The sequence below is a fragment of the Hydra vulgaris genome, chromosome 10 (assembly GCF_038396675.1).
Source record: "Hydra vulgaris chromosome 10, alternate assembly HydraT2T_AEP".
NCBI classification, from domain to species: Eukaryota; Metazoa; Cnidaria; class Hydrozoa; order Anthoathecata; family Hydridae; genus Hydra; species Hydra vulgaris.
Genome location: NC_088929.1, coordinates 8802424 through 8822580, shown reverse-complemented (window position 1 = coordinate 8822580; position 20157 = coordinate 8802424). Strand labels below are relative to the sequence as shown.

General features: G+C 28.2%; 2 protein-coding genes across 3 annotated transcripts in view; both read right to left on the bottom strand.

Annotated features, from left to right (window-relative positions):
• LOC101241110 (squamous cell carcinoma antigen recognized by T-cells 3) overlaps window positions 1-20157 on the bottom strand; it is a 117287-nt gene that overhangs the window by 66514 nt on the left and 30616 nt on the right. For both annotated transcript variants that reach the window (XM_065807200.1, XM_065807202.1), the window contains 5 exons: window positions 10847-10951; window positions 10618-10742; window positions 3175-3234; window positions 1555-1598; window positions 553-614 (listed from right to left, as the gene is read on the bottom strand). In XM_065807200.1, coding sequence (XP_065663272.1) covers window positions 553-614; window positions 1555-1598; window positions 3175-3234; window positions 10618-10742; window positions 10847-10951 — 396 coding nt within the window. The remainder of the gene's footprint in view (window positions 1-552; window positions 615-1554; window positions 1599-3174; window positions 3235-10617; window positions 10743-10846; window positions 10952-20157) is intronic.
• Window positions 6204-8104, bottom strand: LOC136085687 (zinc finger protein 862-like). Its single transcript, XM_065806993.1, has 3 exons — window positions 7721-8104; window positions 7260-7536; window positions 6204-7027 (listed from the first exon to the last, which is right to left on the bottom strand). Exons 1-3 carry the CDS (start codon window positions 7964-7966, stop codon window positions 6204-6206), a joined length of 1347 nt encoding a protein of 448 aa, XP_065663065.1. The 5' UTR covers window positions 7967-8104.

Here is a 20157-nt window from a genome sequence, read left to right as displayed (position 1 = left end):
AACTTTAATACTATAAAAAAGAAATTTTTGATGGGTGTTAGTGCTTACAATACACATCTTAAACAACAATAAAATCTAAACAAAATCTTAAACATATATTTAGCTTTGTACTCACAAACATATACATAATGCAAAACTGTTTTTGCAAAGAACTTTCATTTTATCTAATTTTTTTTTTTTTTTTGGTTTAAAAATTGTACCTAATTTAAAAGTTTTAATATTTAAAAATTGTTTTATAACTCTCAGTGGTTTGAAATTTTTTGTTGTTGTTGTAGTTGTTGTTGAAATTATTCAAATAAATCAATACTATAAAAATCAATACTAGACATTTTTTCTCCTTTTTTATTTATTTCTTATTGTTATCTATTTCTTACTTTTATTTATTTCTTATTTTTATTTATTTCTTAATTTTTATTTCTCTCATAACCTTAACGTGATTCAAATTAAGAAACTTTTTTTCTGTTCTTTTAAATTTAACTTTAAATATAAAATGAATTTATACTTTATCTCAAAAGTAACATAATAAAAACCTTATTTTTTTGAATATCTTACCCAAAAGTGGAACAGAAAGTTGTCTTTTAAAAAGAGATTGTATCCTATCAATCTGCATATCACTAAAAAAAAAAAAATATACTTAATTCGATTTTTATTTTATACTATTATAACAAATAGGTTTTGGATAAAATTATATAAAACATTAAAGACATAAGTTGACTGGTTAGTGTGTATAGTATGTATATATGCTTTCCTGTCTATTACACAGGTCAACAACAAAAAAAAATTTTTCTGGTGCCGAGCAAACAATTTGTTTTTTGTATAGCATTTCTCATTTTGATTTCAAATATGCAACTCTTTTTTTACCATCACGTCAAGTTGTAAAGATATTTAGGTTCAAATCTTAAGTATTTAGGGTAAAGTCCCTAATATTGTTGAAAAAAAAGTTATTCAAAAGTATCTCAACCTGGGTCTCAAAAGAAGCGTATTTTCATAGAGATTTTAGAAAACATAAATATTTTTCCTTAAAACTTATTGACAAAAAAATTATGTTAAAAAATGCTAAAGACTCTTAAAAAAATTTCAACAGATTGTTATTCACCAATAATACAAAAAGTACTTATTTTTATTACAAATGAATAACATTTTTAAAATCTCTATGAAAATACGCTTCTTTTGAGACCCAGGTTGACATACTTTTGAATAACTTTTTTTTCGACAATATTAGGGACTTTACCCTAAATACTTAAGATTTGAACCTAAATATCTTTACAACTTGACGTAATGGTAAAAAAAGAGTTGCATATTTGAAATCAAAATGAGAAATGCTATACAAAAAACAAATTGTTTGCTCAGCACCAGAAAAAAAATTCTTTTTTGTTGACCTGTGTTATGATTTGATTAAAAGTAAAGCGATTATTTTCTCAAAAACACTAAACCAGAATCTGATCTCATCAAACTTCGAAAATTAATATAAAACTAATGACAACTAATTAACAATCTTTAACCATAAATTAAAAATAATTAACCATAAAAATTATATTTGTTAAAAATACTTACACTTTTGCTTCCATCCCAATTGTATCACCTGATTCATGAAGTTGCTGCAATAAAAAAAAACTTAATTTTATAAATTTTTTCTAAAAAAAATTAAACTGAAAAAAAACTAAACATAATTTACATTTGCGACAATGGTAATTTAGTGACGACACCATTTAAAAACCATTTTTTGTAAATTTAATAAATTTTGATGATGAAATCATTTTTGTTACATTTACAATTATTTTTTTATAACAGTTAATTCAGTTTGTTAATAGCTCTTGTTATATGAGCCGAAATATCACTTTTAATAATATCAATAAATAGTATAATACCAAACATGAAGCTTTATTAATTTATAATATTTTCACACAAACTATTAAAAATGTCATTTATATATAAAATACACACACAACTAAATATATACTATATAAGTCTTTTTATTATTTTCATTAAAAAAAAAGAGGAAAGAATTTTACTTTCTTGTTAAAGGTGTTTTAGAAGCAATCTTAAGTAAGTTAAAAAAATTAACTATGTATACCTTTTCATTAATATCTCCATCAGTGAAAGAACTTTTTTTAAAGAAAGGCTGCATGACACAATCAAAGCAAACTATTTTTGATTACTTACTTTTTAATGAACTTTTAACAACAACAAAAATGATTTAATTTGTCATGATCTGAAATAAGTATACGTTGCCAACTTTTCTGTTTTCCTATTATTATTTTTTTATTTACTTAGTTGTTATTCAAGTTTTAGTCTTTAAATTTTAAATCTATTAGTCTCTCATTCTCTAATACACTCTTAATCTATTACTTTCTTTTCTCATCATATAAATTTTTATCCTGTTAAGATTTTGTCAAAGTTTAATTTTAAATTAGTTATTTTCAGAGCATGATGCAATGTGATTACTCAATGTGGATGGTTAACTTGATCCTATAATGCATAGAGTTGACCTGGCAATGCATAGACACAAACGTAACAGTCAAGTATTTTTTTAAAAATGGTAATAATAAAACTTTTCTACAAAAAAACCCTTTCTAAGAATTCAGAAAGAGTTTTTTTGTAAATTAATGTTACAACTTTTTCTAAAGCTTTTAACCCCAAAACATGACAAAAAGGATTGTGTGGAAAAACAGATTGATAGTACTTCCAGAGACATTGGGTTTGTAAGCCAAGTGTTTTACCATTAGTTTACTACATTTATTGAAAACCGTATTATTTTTCAACTGTAATATTTTCACTATTTTAAGCAAAAATTTTAAATCTAAATTTTTTAACCGAAAACTCACAATTTAAAAGGTAAAATAAAACATTTTAACTAACTGCTAATGGTTGTTGTTTGAAATAAGTCTGGTGTATGGAGTTGTTTATTAAGTTAAAACTTTTAAAACCAGTTTTAGTAGCAAAGTATTTTTGATATTGTTTTCCAAATTTAATTTTATTTTGAGTGTTAAATTATTTTAAATATTAATTCGGCTTTAAAAAAACTTTTACTTATATGAAAAAGATTTTTGTAAATTAAAAGATCAAAAGTCAACTTCAGCTCTAGACCTTTACTTAAAGATAAAAATCTATATCAATAACTGTAATAAATGGTATATTATATGCAAAAATAAAAATAAGTAAGATCATAAATACCTGGTATGAATCCAGAATAGCCATTTCAAACTCTCGATATCCATCCCATATTAATGAGCCCTAAAAATAAAACCTTTATCTTTAACTGAACAAATTCAATATCTTCTGGTTGAGCGTAATTAGAGAACAAATAATGTATATTAGTATATACATAAGAGCAAAATTCAAGTATTTCATACACTTATCACTCCACCCCATTCCTTTCCTCCCAAAGAAATATAGCTAAAGTTAGGGTTTTAATTAATTAGGAAATGTAATAGAAGTTGGCGATAAAAACATTTTTTATTCTATACTGCACTGTCGAATATATTTTTTAGGTTGATGTAACTAGATAAAAAATAGATATAAACCTGTGCTACATTGTTTTCTGCTTAGTATGATGAATGCTGGATCTTCTTGACTAGTGGGTTTTCTGTTGTACTTCCTTGATCAAGGTACAGCTTTAAAACTTATGAAGGTACAGCTTTAAAACTTAATTTTATGGTTAGCAGGCTAGCTGGTAGTAAGATTTCCTGAACTCTGTGGTAGCTCTTATAACAGTTGATTTCATCAACAGCTGTAAAATATCAGAGTATTAACATTGCCATGTTGCAAATGGATGATGTTCCTGTTAGTGCTTTTGGTGTGCAATGTCATGACCACATAAGCAGCACTATTTTACAACTTTAGGTTAATTAGTAGGACTGAGGCAACTTTCATGATTGTAATAAAAGTGTTTATATTAACAATTTTGTATAAGAAAATAAACATCCTTTCAATCACCTAATGAATGCTTCTTGTTTAAAATTTAACTTTACTCGATTACCTCAAAATTTGAATGCTAGTTCATCATTAAAAAGAAAATTGCAAACATCAACTTGCAAATAAAGTTTGTGGTCATTAAAAACATAATATGACACCCAACCTCATTTCTATATTTTATGGTAACCCCTTTGTTTCAATTTTTTTTGCTGACCTCTACCAGCTTCAGTTCAGCAATTTATTGCCGACTTCATTTGTCCTAATTCCGAGGGTTATATAAATTATATATATATATATATATATATATATATATATATATATATATATATATATATATAAATATATCAGGCTTGGTCGTGAAAGGCGTGCGATCGCACTCTGATCTTGACCACGCATACAATATTTAGTTGCGACAACTTGCCCACGGCTTCATAGATGTTTTGAGAACATTTCAAAAAATAATCAAGCGCAAAAAAGTTCAACTGGACCGATGAGAGACAATTACAAAAGTTAAAAGCTTCCTGATTAAATTGTTATAAAATAAGTTTAGAATAATTAATAAACTTCGTCTTTTATAATTAAGCGACACTCTTTTATATAAAGTAAAAACTTACTATTAATAATTGTTTAATAAAGAAACAATTGTTATTCAATTTATCAAAGAGTTTAGTATAATTTCTTTTATTTGAGTACTTCTGATTTATTTCAACAAGATTCTAATAAACAAACGTTTGTTGATTTATTTAATAAATAAAAAAGTCAATCTTTTTTTAACCATTTCGCGCTTTACGTAGTTGGCCTGAGTTTTGTTTTTACAAATTACATACGATTCTTTGTAGTACGACGAACAAAAGAAACAATTAAATCATTCAGTTACTATGACATCTTCATAGATGTTTTGAGAACATTCAAGTATGTTTCCATGTTTGTCCGCATAACAATAAGTTTTAAAAATACACGCAAAAAAATTAAATTCATAACTTTAATCTTTACTAATTAAATGATTTTATATTGACGAATGCTTTAAAAAGATTCGCTAATATAAATTTGTTTTGTTTTAATACGTTGACTTATTGTTGGAGCCACACACACACAGATGTTTAAAAGATTTAATAAAATGGCAGAGTATAAACTTTTTAATAACATATTTTGATCTATATTATTAAAAAGTTTTATATATACAGCATATAATATATACATATATTAGCTTATACGCTGCCTTTTTATTAAATTCAACTTATTTATGCAATCGTATAACAAGAATATGACAATCAAAGATATCATATATATAATGCTAAATATATTTTCGTCCTTCAGGACTCTTAAGTAATGTACATAAATATAAAATTATGTGGGATAAAATTTATATTACAAATTTTTTATCCGTCCAATTCAGATATAGAACTTATATCTTCACTGGTGCAGCTTTCTTCGCTACTATAATCAGTGGCAATACTAGCATTAGCTGAATCAAGGAAAAAAACTCTTCGCTTATCTAAGAAAATATCCACAGCACGACTTAAAATATCATCGCGTTCTTGTTGAGTGAAATTCGTGTCATTCCCTGCTATGATTATTGAGTCTTCCATTGTTGAGTGGTTCATCTTTAAACGCCTATCAGTCAAAATCACAGTCAAAATACTGAAAACGCGTTCGACAGCTGAATTAGAACCAGCAATACACATCAGAAGTTCAACTAAAAGACTCAAGTTTGGAAACTTAATTTTATAATAAAGAAAAATATTCTGCCATATTTGCAATGGTGTGAGTGCAGTGGTGTACTGCGCATTTATTAATAGTTTTGCAGCTCTCCATTCCGAAAGAACCATTTTAAAATCCATTCCTAATTTTTCTAGAGGGTAAAAAAATTCGTTTAGCAATAAAGATATGCTGGCATCACCATACATGCTGTCTGCTGTCCATACTTGCGGAAATAACCAATCCATTGATTCGAATATGGGATTTAACAGCGAACTAAATCTATCGTTTATTAATGGCAGAATGATTTCAATTGCTAATTTTCTTACTTTAATGGCAGAATGAATACATTCAAAGTTAAGATTAGCCATATTGTTGAGTTCAATCTCAACAAACTCAGGGTTAGATTTTTTCAATTCGTTACCTTCTTTGAAATACGAAGAAAGAAGATTGGTTGAACCATCTTTTTCATTGATTATAAACTTGAGTAAATATGAATCAATAATATTATCAATATCTTCATGGCTTAATTCCGCTAAGCTAGCCTTTGTTATATCCACCGCTGGTTTTAACTCATTCACCATTAACATTTATTTTTCAAAAACCAATGATAATGGTGATAACTTTTCTAAGATGTCCAAATAACTACAAACCATACATAATAGTCTGTAGTCATGCAACCGTTTGGACAATCCAGAAAGTTTAGCACGCATATCTGCTTTAGTGTCGCGATCAGCAAGAGTATTATCGAAACCCACAATAAGCGAAGGCCAATTATGTAAAAGTTTTGTAAAGCCGCGTCTCCTGTGACTTATAAAGCGCGTTCCAAATATTTTAGGCAACGTGTAATATGTAATGTTCAAAGCCTCAACAGCTTTTTTAACTGCGCATTTTAGCTTTCCAGAATTGCGAAATAAATTAAATATGGAAATGTAAAAACGTTCACACTCTTTATACTGGGAAATATCTTTCACAGCATCTTTTATTGCTAATTCTAAACGATGGTTTACGCAGTGAATTTTTATCAGCCACATTCTATCTTTTTTTAATTGTGTTAACACGCCATTATAAATTCCAAAATTAATGCAAGCTCCGTCGGCCGTAGCGCTTACAAGTTTGTATTTGTAAGCTGACGCAGTTAAAGGAACACTACCGGTTTCAATAAAAATGCTATCAATAGCCTTTTTAATGGTATTGGCATTCATACCACCCAAACTGTTCATATCAAGTAAAGAAACTACAAAACAGGCAGGGGTCCCTTCGCGTTCAACGCGCACAAGAATCAACTCTTTTTCATCCTTTGTTTTTCTAGCCTGAGAACCATCGGAAAGAATGGAGAAAAAGTTTGTTTCATTGACAATTTTAGCAACTTTTTCTTTAATGGCACTGGCAATGCATGAGATATATTCACGTGCTAAAAAAGAAATTAAAAACAATAAAATAAAAAAATAATAATAAAACTAATATTTTTCAAATTAAAAAATAAAATGGATAAATCAAAAGGATAAGACCATTCGAATGAAAAATCTTAAAAAAAAAAAAAAATTAAACTTTCATTATAATAGTAACGTAACTTTAATTTGATTTTTTCATTTGAATTATTTTATTAAATTACGAAAAAGAAACTGAACCTAAAAATCAATAACCTGCTTTATTGTTGTCTTTTCCTTGTAAAAGGAGTGCACCATTAAGTCTTTGGCATTTGATCAGTGTCTTGAAATGGCTATGTGGCATGCTTGGTTTTAGAGCCATTTCATAGGCTGTTCTAATCATCTTTAATAACGCTTCGCGGTTGTCTTGTGTAATAGTTAACAAGTTTTCCATATCGAGGTTAGCAATACAACTACTTCCAGGATCTTCTGAGTTACCATTATCAATCAGCACCGCTAATCTATGGCTTTGCCCTCTAAGATGGCGATCAACCTTAATTATTATCAAAGAAAAAATCACGGTTCAAATTAAGCAATTTTCTAAAAAATTTATTCACTTAGTAATATAGTAAATTATAAGATAACTACAGTTATAAGTTATATAATGGTAGAAAAATTATGTTTAAATTAATTCCTGGAGTCACAAATTAAGAACAAGCTAATTATTTTAATTTTACCTGATACTTTGTCACCACACAAGTTCCCTCCGTAAACGCTGTCAAAGAATGATTTGATACTCCTTTAACTAAAGCATCCGTTAAAATTTCAGTTTTGTTCCTAGCACAAATCTTACACCATATTTTGACAACTAAGCCATTTTCTTCCGTGTATCCAATAACTGATTCTTTCCCCCACGAAAGAAAAGTTTTTAAGTTCTTAGATATTGGTTTACTATCTTGAATTTTTTTTGCTTCAGATGTCATTCTTACAAATTTGTTATACTTAAACTTAAATTTACTTATTTCTGTTTTAAATACTTATTAAAATGAAAAATAAAAAAAAAGCCCACTCACTATTCATAATCAGTGGTAAAGCAGTTCCGCTTCCTCCTCGTAATTTATTTTTACCTTTTGAGTTTAATCATAAAAAAATGCTTTCAGATAGTTTGACATATTTAAAATTTGGTTTTGGTTAGTAAAATAAAAAATAAAAATATAATTCATTTGGAATGTAATTTTTTTGGATACTGATCATTATAGACCGCTAATTCAGGGGTCTAGCACATTGCGGAATTGTTTTTAACATTTTTAAAGATACTGCTAAAAACAACGTTCTAACATTGTCATAGTAACTGAATGATTTAATTGTTTCTTTTGTTCGTCGTACTACAAAGAATCGTATGTAATTTGTAAAAACAAAACTCAGGCCAACTACGTAAAGCGCGAAATGGTTAAAAAAAGATTGACTTTTTTATTTATTAAATAAATCAACAAACGTTTGTTTATTAGAATCTTGTTGAAATAAATCAGAAGTACTCAAATAAAAGAAATTATACTAAACTCTTTGATAAATTGAATAACAATTGTTTCTTTATTAAACAATTATTAATAGTAAGTTTTTACTTTATATAAAAGAGTGTCGCTTAATTACAAAAGACGAAGTTTATTAATTATTCTAAACTTATTTTATAACAATTTAATCAGGCAGCTTTTAATTTTTGTAATTGTCTCTCATCATCCAGCACAATATTACGCGCTCGTAATACTGAAACATCTTATCAGCGAGTGTGATTATGCGCGCTCTGCATCAAGTCTTCAAGAGCGATATTCAGAGTTGGAAATTGGTTGCCATGGGGTTATTCATAAAAAAACATATGCAAGTATGGGGAGAGGGTCACTCAAAAGCGTACCAGTGTGTACAAGGAAAAGGATAGATGATTTTTTGTTTTAATTTATTTCATGTGAAGTCAGGGAAATCAGACAAAAAAAGCTTTGGTTTTTTATTTAATGTATTTGTTCATCTACCGGAAAAAATACCTTACTGCAGCTTTGATATTAAATAGAAAAAATAAAATATCGCCATTTACTAAAAGATGACTACATAACTTTGTTTTCTTTTTGGTGTTGAATTAACATGCTTGATTGCGGACATTTTAAACAACAGAAACGTTTTTAATTTAATTTAAAATAAATAATAGTAAAAAACAAATAAAGAAAAAAAAGATTAAGAATATTTCTTTTATTTCGAAAAAATATGTGAAAAATTAAAAACAATAAAGCAAAAGAGGCATACGTTTTTAAAAAATCTTGTGGATTAAAACTTTGATTTTTCAAAATTCAATCAAGTTTTAATTTTTAATTTAAATTTCTTATTCTCATTGGGACAAAACATTTTGAAAATAGTAAACATTCCATTCTATCTGTTAGCAGTAATGACTTCATTGTTTGTACAAAATAGAAAACTGCTTTCTAATTTAAACTGAATGCATTATTTAAATATTATCAAGTGAATAATATTTTATATACTTGATTATATACTAAATAAATCTATAATAGACTTAACCTAATATAATATATATTAGTGTAAGTATATATACTTACACAAATATAATATATAAATAACTTATATACTGACGTATATTTTGAGAAATGCGTTTGTGAAACTAGTGACACAACATTTTTTTTTTGTTGTTGTTTGTGAGCACGCTTCCAAAAGTTTAAATTCAAAGTTATATAACAAATATATTTGCTGTATTGTTTATTGAAACTTTATTTATTAAGTTTTAAGTTGCGTTTAGCTTTAACTTTTTTAATAAATAGACTTAAATATAAGCTTAATTGATTCGAAGATACCAGTGAAAATATTTAGTTTTATACTAACTTATATTTGAAAAAAAAAATTTGATATTCCAACATTTTAATGTTTTTGAATATTAATTAATAGTCATTAATTAATAGAATGTGATCAAACCTGTACAAAAACTAAGCTTAAAGATACGCTAGATATTTACTTATAAGGTACTTATAAATATTACGCTAAATATTTATAAACATTACATTAGATATTCAATTTTTTAAAATTCAAGTTTTGATATTTTATTTCATGAACTTTAATGCAATTCGGACCCTAAAAAAATATATGAGTTAGCAGATGGTTTGACTTAACCAGGGTACAATTAAGCAGATATTATGATAAAGTTCAACTGGAATTTAAAAATAAAACATGCTGGATTTAGCTTTTAAATAAATCATTTTTATTTGAACTTATACTGCATCTAGCTTAATTACAAGGCTGTATGTATGTATGTATATATATATATATATATATATATATATATATATATATATATATATATATATATATATATATATATATATATGTATATATATATATATATATATATATATATATGTATATATATATATATATATATATATATATATATATATATATGTCAACTACATTTCTAAAATTCTTATTTAATTTTTGCAAGTTTTTTTTGTTTACAATGTGCAGTTTACAACATGATGTAAAATGAAAAACAATTTTACAGCATTTGCAACAACATATTAGTGTGTAATAGCACACCATTCCTTGAAATTAATGAACCAACAAAAAAGGAAAATAGAATTACCTCAGCCACATGTAATCCGACTGCTGTTATAGCTCTCTCAAAAACGCTTCTAGCTCGTTCAATATCTGATGGAGATTCAATGTTATTCATGACAAATTGACAATATTCGTGCCAAAGTTTAACAGCTTCATAAAAAAGAAAATTATACATGATAGCATTAATTATACATAAATTAATAAAACCATTTTACAAAAAAATGTAAATAAATTTAGAAATTGAATGTTTATACATGTATAATCTTTGACAGCTAAGTCAAACTTTTCCAAGAGATATTCCTTGTGTTCTTGAAGTATTGCTAGAGGCAGTTCATCAGAAAACCATTCCAGCCACATAGCTTTATTAAAAAAATACAACATGCTTAGTACCAATGATATTTAATTTTTTTTAAGTAGTATTTTAAATTTAAAAACTAAATGTTGATGTTTATGCTTTTGTTGTTAACTTATAAAGAAAATTTCAAAATAAACTATATAATTTAGCATATAATTTAGCTCTTTTATTTATATAAGCAATTAAATATGTATATATTTTTTTTCAACACCTTTACTTCCAACAAGGCTGCAAGCAACCACTATTAGAGTTGGAAGTTACTGGAAGAGAAAAGATAAAGTTTATAAAGCAAGATAACAATTGACAGATGACTCAAAATATTTCAAATTATATGAATCAGGAAAACAAGATGAAGGAAGAGAATTCCAAAGAAATGATGCTTAAGAAAAAAACTAGACAAATAAGAATTTTTTAAGCACTAAGGAACAGTCACAGTAAAAAAATAAGACTTTATTGAATGACAAGTAACACGAGAATGAATTTTAGTAGATGGCACAAGAGAGCAGTGCCCATTATAGTATTTATAGATATGAGAAAAAGAAGCAACATTACAATAATGTGATAATGGTTGGAGGTTGGCTGCAGTTCCAGTTATGTTTACAATCCACTTTAGCACCTTGTCTAAAAGAGAAAGGGCATCATTGGAAGATCTGCCCCAGAAATGGCAACAATATTCTAAACAAGGACTGATTTGAGATTTATAAAGATAGAGAATAAAATTCTGGGTAAGAAAGTGCTAGGGTTAACTCTTACTTCTGATATGCAAAATTAGCAGATGCTAATTTTGCATATCGGAAGTAAGAGTTAACCCTAGAAAATGAAGGGTAGATGACATTACCGTTTATAAATATAGGTCTAAGAGTTAACCCTAGAAGATGAAGAGTAGATGACATTACCGTTCATAAATAGAGATCTAGATTATTGTGATAATGATTAGTTGAAAAAAATTGAGTTTTATCTGAGTTAAAGTTCATCAGTCACTGAGAGTCCCATGCTGTAGCAGAAGTAAGATCCTTTTCTCGAATGCTCAAATGCCCCCTCCAGAGCAATCAGAGAGTGTTGGCTTCTTACCAAGATAAGAATAAATGGTAGTATCATCAGCGAACAATGCCACCTTAATTGTGAGAATTTCTGGAAGATCGTTAATGTAAATTTAAAAAAAATTTGGGTCAAAGATAGAACCTTGAGGAACCCCTGAAGTTACAGGATATGAAGAAGAGTGCTGCTCATTGAGGACAACTTTTATACTACAATTGGTAAGGAAGGATTCATTAAAACTTAATTCAATTTTAAAGTAAAATTAACTACTATGAATACTAATCTTATACATGTTACTTGATTATGTTACTTGATTATTGTTACCGTAAGAAGAAAGCTTATATAGAAGACCAGCATGCCAAACTTTATCAAAAGCTTTAGAAATGAAAGTTTATTTCTTACTTTATCAAAAGCTTAAGAGAAAAAAAATCAGCAAGATTATAGTCACAAGCACTTTTATGCTTATTGGATGAAACATAAATAGTACCACTAGAGATTCTTCATAAAAATAATTACTCTCTGAATTGTGCAAAACAGCAATAGCTTCTTATGTCAAGGACTTTAAGTATCTCTTTGTGTCATTAGTTGGTTAGGATAAGTTTCATGATTATAAAACAAAAAAATAAAAACTTTTGCCTCATTCAGAATTTGCTTCAATAATTCAGAATTGTTTCTAGACATCAAAGAAATAAAGCCAGTACAACAAAAAACGAAAAAAATCCAAGACGATACTACAAAAATTGATTTAAAATATTTTGGATGACGTCTATTATATTAAAGAGAAAGGGAAGATTGATAGAATATTTTAAACAAGTAAATATATATTAATTAATAGTAAGTATCCATCAAAAAATAACTTATACTCAACAACAAGAGATCATAATCAAAATTAAATTAATTGAATACTCACAACAAATTTTTTGAAGTAAGATTTATATTTATCAAAAAATTAGAAAAAATTTAAAAATGGATTTAAATACTTTATAAGAATGGTAGATTAAAAACTTAATTCAATTTTAAAGTAAAATGAACTGTTATGAATACTAATCTTAAAATATTCTCATTTTAAATGAACTGATGTATTGTCATCATTTAAATTAGGCTTATTTGCAATTTTTTTTTGTTAATTCACCTCCCCAAGGCCCAGAAGGCCACTAAAGACGAGGAGGCTACTTAATTGTGGTTATAACCCTCTCTCAACTCTATAACTCCAAAACACGAACCTTGACGGACAAGGCCGCTGCAAGGAGAAACAAGTTGAGCGCGGTACTACCAGGGACGTGGTTGGGATAGAACTTGGAACCTCTTGCTTATGAAGCAAGCGTTTTACCACTACACCACTTTTGACAGCCACTTTTTTCACTGCTTTTTTTACTGCTAAAACTGTCAACACTAGAGCTATTAACTGATATTCCATTCTTTCATGATTCTATTCCAGAGGCATGTCCAAACAAATAAAGTTAAATCTTGTGTTAGATAAATAAATTTCACTGCATTTTTAGAGGAAGTTGTAGCACATAATAAGGTAAAAAGTGAATAACATTAAAATTTTAGTTCCTGCATACCAGAAATCCCATACATAATTGAATATCTTTTACACATCTTACAAAAATAATCTGTAAAGTAGGTATATTCAATCAATTCCTTTATTATTATACCTCCTTCAAACCATCTGCTTTTGGTGTCTCAAACTTTTTTTAAATGAACAAGTATTTACACCTTTAACAATGCCCACACTTATCCATGCTTTAAACTAGCATTAACAATGGACCATTTAACAAGTGTATTCTAACAGGAGAAATCTTTTTTAGTTTTATGATAAAATCTCACTCAGAAGCCTGTAGTTCATACTACAGTTGCTAACTTTGCTTTAATCATTTTACTTTACTTTAACTCAAAATATTTTAGAAAACTTCAACAACTAAATAAAATTAAAATCGCATTTGAAATTATTTTGAAAGATTAAAATCACACATAAAATGAACATTTTATTTTCAAGTGTGCTATATTATAATAAAATAGAAAACACAAACTTGCTTTTTTTAACAACATCAAACAATTCATTTTTCAAAAATATGTTTTTATGTTGGACATTCCTGATTCCCATTAGCAAACTATATTAAGGGCTCTCCAAAAAAAGGCCTTAAAAAAATATTTTTTCAGCAATATAACTTTTAACCTTGTGCTCTAAAATATTAAAATTAAGTAACCTTATTCTATTGTTTAAATGCCAATTCATTTGTTGGCATTATTCAAGTAATACTTTTCCTAATATTTAAATAAATCCTTTTTCTTTCTTTTTTATTTTATCAAATGTTGTGTTCATTCATACAATATCTCTAATGTCATCTCGTCCACTCTTTTCTTATTTTTGATTCCATTCTTACCTCTATAAATCTGTTAAAATAACACAAGGTTTCATCTTTTTCTCATTTCTACAGATTATTCCATCAACCAAAACTCAATCATGTTTGACTCCTCATTCAAATAAGTCACATTCTTTAATTGCAAACTCATCTAGTTTTCTCCCTCAAAAACGATGCTTCGGAATTCTCTTTCATTTTATGTTTTCCTGAACCATACCAGTGTTTTAAGATGCGTGCGCTGTTGTATGCTTTTTCCTGACCACGCATATAATTTTTTGTCTTGACAACTTGGCCAAGGTTTTTTGCATGTTTTTGACAGATTGAGCGTTTTGAAAGTACACTGAAAAAACCAAACAAAACTGAAAAGTTGAAAAAAATTTTAAACTGAAAAAAGAAAATAAATGTTAATGAATAAAAAAGATAACTAGAAAAAATAAGCTAAAAAAAACAAACTATTTCTTTTAAAATTTAAAAGCAATTCGGTTAATTTAAAAAGATCCAATTATAATTTTTCTCAATTTATGGTTTGTTTATGTTTTTTTAATTTTTCTTTGGTTTGGTCTGGATTTTTTATTGCACTTTTAAAATGCGCAAATTGTCAAAACATGCAAAGAGCCCTTGTTTAAATAAAAATCATGCGTCAGGCCTTGTTAAGTGTTACGCAGCTCACATTTTACCTGTGAAGAGGCGATTTGCCTATGCATTAGAAACTTTGATATCATTTATGTGATGCTTATTCAGAAGAAATAAAGTCGTAAGTAAAAGCATTTAACCACACTTGTAAACTAATCGATTTTTTGTTTAAGAAACAGTTTGTTTCATAATTTTTTTGTTGTTGTTAAAAATTAGTAAAAAAAAATTAAGTGTTTTAAGTTTTATCTTAAGGAATTAAATATATAAATTCCTTTTAAATATATAAATTATTTTTTGTCATAATAGTTTAAAAAATGCACGATTTATTTTGATGTAAATATTTTATTAATAATATTTTGTTTATTGTCAATTCAATAACATAAAGTTTTAATGACGTTTGTTTAATTTATGAAAACAAATTATGATCACGAATATGTTATCAGTAACTGAGAAATAATAAAAAAAACTCTTTATTGTTTAAAAACATTACTAAAAAGAGTTCACAAAATAAATAAGAAAAAATTTATTAACATTTAATAAAATAACCTAAAACCAACTGAAAAATTATAAGAAAATAAACAAATATTATGTTACGTTTTATGAAAAAAACATTTTTTGTAAAATAAAATTTAGCTCCTATTTAAAAAAAATGATTAAAATGATTTTTTAAATGGGAACTTAGATTTTATTTGTAACTTTAGTTATAGCGAGAAAAAAAAAGTGTCTGTATGATTTTTAATGCGTTAATAAAATAACTTTAATTATAATGCGGTACTTGAAAAGAGGCTAGTGACGCAATATAACTTCTAACAATACAAAGTATATTTGCTGAGTTAAGTGACTTTAAAATGCATTACGCGTTTTTGTTACACAGCAAAATCTCGTAACAAGGCCTGATGTGTGGTCAGAAAAAAGGTGCAATCGGACGCGCCTCCTGAGAAAGCTTGCATAAAAATTACAGTTTTTTACCAATGCTGTGTGACCACATTTTTCCTCTTTAACTCTTATCTCTTTTTGTTTGTTTGTTAAATCTTAACTTGATTAACAGCTGAATGTAGCCTTGTTGGTATGTATGTATGTATGTATGTATGTATGTATGTATGTATGTATGTATGTATGTATGTAATACATACATACATACATACATACATACATACATACATACATACATACATACATACATACATACATACATACATACATACATACATACATAGTGTGTATATATGTATGTAGTATATTTTGTAGAATGTATACATGTAGTTATGCGGTAGAGGTGTAGTGGTAGAGCGCTCACCTCATAAGCAAGAAGTTCAGAGTTTGATTCCCACCATGTCCCTGCACAGTGGGACGGTTATATACAAAAGGGTGGCCAAAATTATTTTTCCAACTTTTTTAAATTTAAATAAAATGTATATAGCTAAGTAGGTATATTCAAAATTTCACATAAATTTAATCTATAGTTTCCTAGAAACTTAACTTTGTAGCATTAGCGCAAATAAAATTTTTCCCTGGGGGAGGGGGTTTGGTTCAAACACCAAATCAAAACTATATAATTTAGATACTATATCAAAACTAACTTTATAACAGGGATGCGGAGCACCAAAAGGACTGCGGCTTTATATCTCTACTTTTTCCAAGTCTGTAGTGTCCAGAAGCTCTAAATATGTTTGTACCTAAGGACTCAAAAAACGATTGTTCCTCTAACCTAAAAGTCTTAACTTTTTTCCTATTAGTAGTCCATAATATTTTTAGAGCTTTTGGATACTATAAACTAGGATAAAGTAATCTTTTTGTGACTTTCAAATCCGGAGTCCTTTTTGGGACTCCGCATCCCTGCTTTAAAATTATAATAACTTATCCTTAAATTAAAAAAACATGTCTTTAAAAATGTTTAAGGGTCAAGAAGGGGGGAGAGAAAGAAAGTTATTTCTGCCCCCACTCTCCCAAACTTCCAAAGTTACTTTTAAAGGTCAACTAAGTAATTTTTAAGAAAAAACAACATTGAATAAACTTATTTTTTTTTAGCAATATTTTTAAAGTTATTTATAATTTTCAAATAATAGATTTTCCTTTATTGTAATTTTTATTCTAATCATCATCAATTTCTACATTTATATTAAAGTTTTCATTAAATCGATCAATATCGTTGTCATCATTTAATGTTTCATCATCATTTTTGTCATTGTTTGTATTAACATCTACTTCTTCTAGTACTAAAAGGTCTGTAACTTCTTTTGGAAGAATATAAGTTTAATTTTTAGATCTTGTACTTAAAGATAATGTACTTATAGTTAGATCTGATGAGTTCATTGCATGTGTAAATACATCAAATAAAATTTGTTCTCTTTAGCACTTGCGAGCATGTTGTAGCCAATCTTTTATAGTAATTTTGTTGCAAAACTATGCTTCTTTACCCAAAGCTCCTACGGGAACAGGAGAATTTAAAATAATTTCTCACCCATGTGCCAATATTTTATGAGCTGTTTCAGGAATTTTGAACCAGCTTCCATAAGGGTCTAAGAAAATTGAATATGTTTTCTTGCAATAGTTGCTGAATTTTTTAGGATAAACAGTATGGTTACTATTAATGGTTATTAAAATAGTACAAAACCTTATTATGAGTTCCTCACTGAGTCCCAGGATTTCACATAAAATTTTAAGATTTTTGAAGGCTCTTCAGTTTCCTGTAGTATTGTTACCAGGTCCTTCTGCTCTTGGCTCGTCGATTCTTAACCCCAAATGCCTTAACATTAAAAGGTGTATACATTTTTTTACTTCAGCATACATTTGTTTATATTCCTTGCTTACATGCCAAACTTTAAATTCAACATGATAGGCAATATGCACGTAGTGGTAATCAAATCTTCTATAACTTTACACAATAGAATTACAGAATAGTATTTAGTTATGATACATTCTGTAATAAGCAAATATATTATATGAGAATGCATTGCAAAAAATCCCAATGATTGGAGCATGGGAACAAAATACCCTTAAAAGGTTTACCCCCTTGCCCAAATGCAAGGGCAATGAGTTATTAAAATATTTTAATTTATTATCTTATACTTAATTCAAATTCATCGATAGATTTCAAATTTCTTAAAATTATCTTTTATTGTTCATATGCTATGACAATTCTGGATCCAACACTGATTAAAGATGCAGAAAAGAAACATTTTAAAAAGACTTTGTGTCACTAAAAAACAATTCAAAAAAGGGCGAAAAGGTGTGGCTATATTTTTCACTAAATTTTTCTGGAGCAAATTTAGCATCAACAAATGCTGAGACCACCTTGTAAAGAATTGTAAATTAGTTTTCCTGCTCCCCTAAAGTTAAAGTACCTTATTATTTTGCAATATTTTTTCATATTTTGGTCCTACTTTCACGACCTACATTCAATATATTTATTTTAGCTTGAATTATCTAAAACTAGCCTCAATGGCCTTTCAATCAATGTATATATGTCTGAGAAAATATAACAATTATTTCTATATAAATCGGTCAGAACATTACCCACAAAATTTATTTTGGGTTGCCGTTTTGACAAAAAATTTCACTTCGTAAATAAATATCTCGTTTTTGATACTTTTTTAAAATTTGATATTTTCACATTTTCATCTTCAATATTTAAGCAAATGAACCCACCATATAAAAAATTGTAAAAAAGTATAAAAAATTTCAATTTTGGCCACCCTATGCTCCACTGTGCCCTGGTAGCACAGCCCCTAACTTGTTTCTCCATGCAGCGGCCTTGTTCGTCAAGGTTAGCACTTCAGAGTTATAAAGTTGTGAAATGGTTGTAACCACAACTAAAAGTAGCCTCCTCGACTGTAGTGGCATTCATGGCCTTGAGAAGGTGAATTGAAATTAAATTTTTTTTTAACATCTTCGCTTCCAACAAGGTTGCAAGCAGCCACTAATTAAAGTTGGAAGTTACTGAAAGAGAAAAGATAAAGATTGTAGAGCAAGATAACGATTGACGGACGACTTAAAGGATTGCAAATTATATGAATCAGGAAGCTTAAAGGATTGCAAATTATATGAATCAGCAAGTTGAAGGAAGCGAATTCCATAGAGCTGATGTTCAAGGAAAAAAACTAGACGAATAAGCGTTTTTGGAACACTTAGAAACAGTCACAGAAAAAGGATGAGACTTAATTAAAGAACGAGTAACACGAGAATGAATTTTAGTAGATGGTACAAGAGACGCTAGCTCATTAGAGCAGTGCCCATTATAGTATTTGTAGAAAAGAGAAAGAGAAGCAACATTACAACGATGTGATAATGGTTGGAGGTTGGTTGCAAGAGCAGGTCCAACTAAGTTTACAATGCGTTTTTGCACCTTGTCTAAAAGAGAAAGAGCATCATTAGAAGAACCGCCCCAGATATGGCAACAGTATTCCATACAAGGCCGGATTTGAGATTTATAGAGATAGAGAATAGAATTCGAAGTAAGAAAGTGATGAGCTCAATAAAGAGATGCAACCTTAGCAGATGCTAATTTTGCAACTGATTTGATATATGGTTTCTAAGAAAGATTGGAAGTAAGAGTTAATCCTAGAAGATGAAGAGTAGATGACTCATCGAGTACATCACCGTTCATAAATATAGGAAGATCTAAACTATTGCGATAATGATTGGCTGAAAAAAATTGAGTGTTATCTGTACTGAAGTTCATCAGCTACTGTGAGCCCCATGCTGTAGCAGAAGTGAGACCCTTTTCAAGCTCAAATGCCCCCTCCAAGCAATCAGAGGGTGTTGGTTTCTTATCACGACAAGAATAAATGGTAGTATCATCAGCAAACAATGCTACCTTAAATGTGAGAATATCTGGAAGATCATTAATGTAAATTAAAAAGAGTATAGGGCCAAGGATAGAACCTTGAGGAACCCCTGAAGTTACAGAATACATAGAAGAGTGCTGTCCATCGAGGACAACTTTTATACTACGATTGGAAAGGAAGGATACAATAATCTTAAAGATGTTGCTGGATACACCATAAGAAGAAAGCTTATGGAGAAGACCAGCATGCCAAACTTTATCAAAAGCTTTTGAAATGTCAAGAGCGATGGCCTTAACCTCTCTATCTTTATCTAATGCACGATAAAACCTATCAGTTATTACTGTTAGCAAATCAGCTGTAGAATGAGAAGATCGAAATCCTTATTT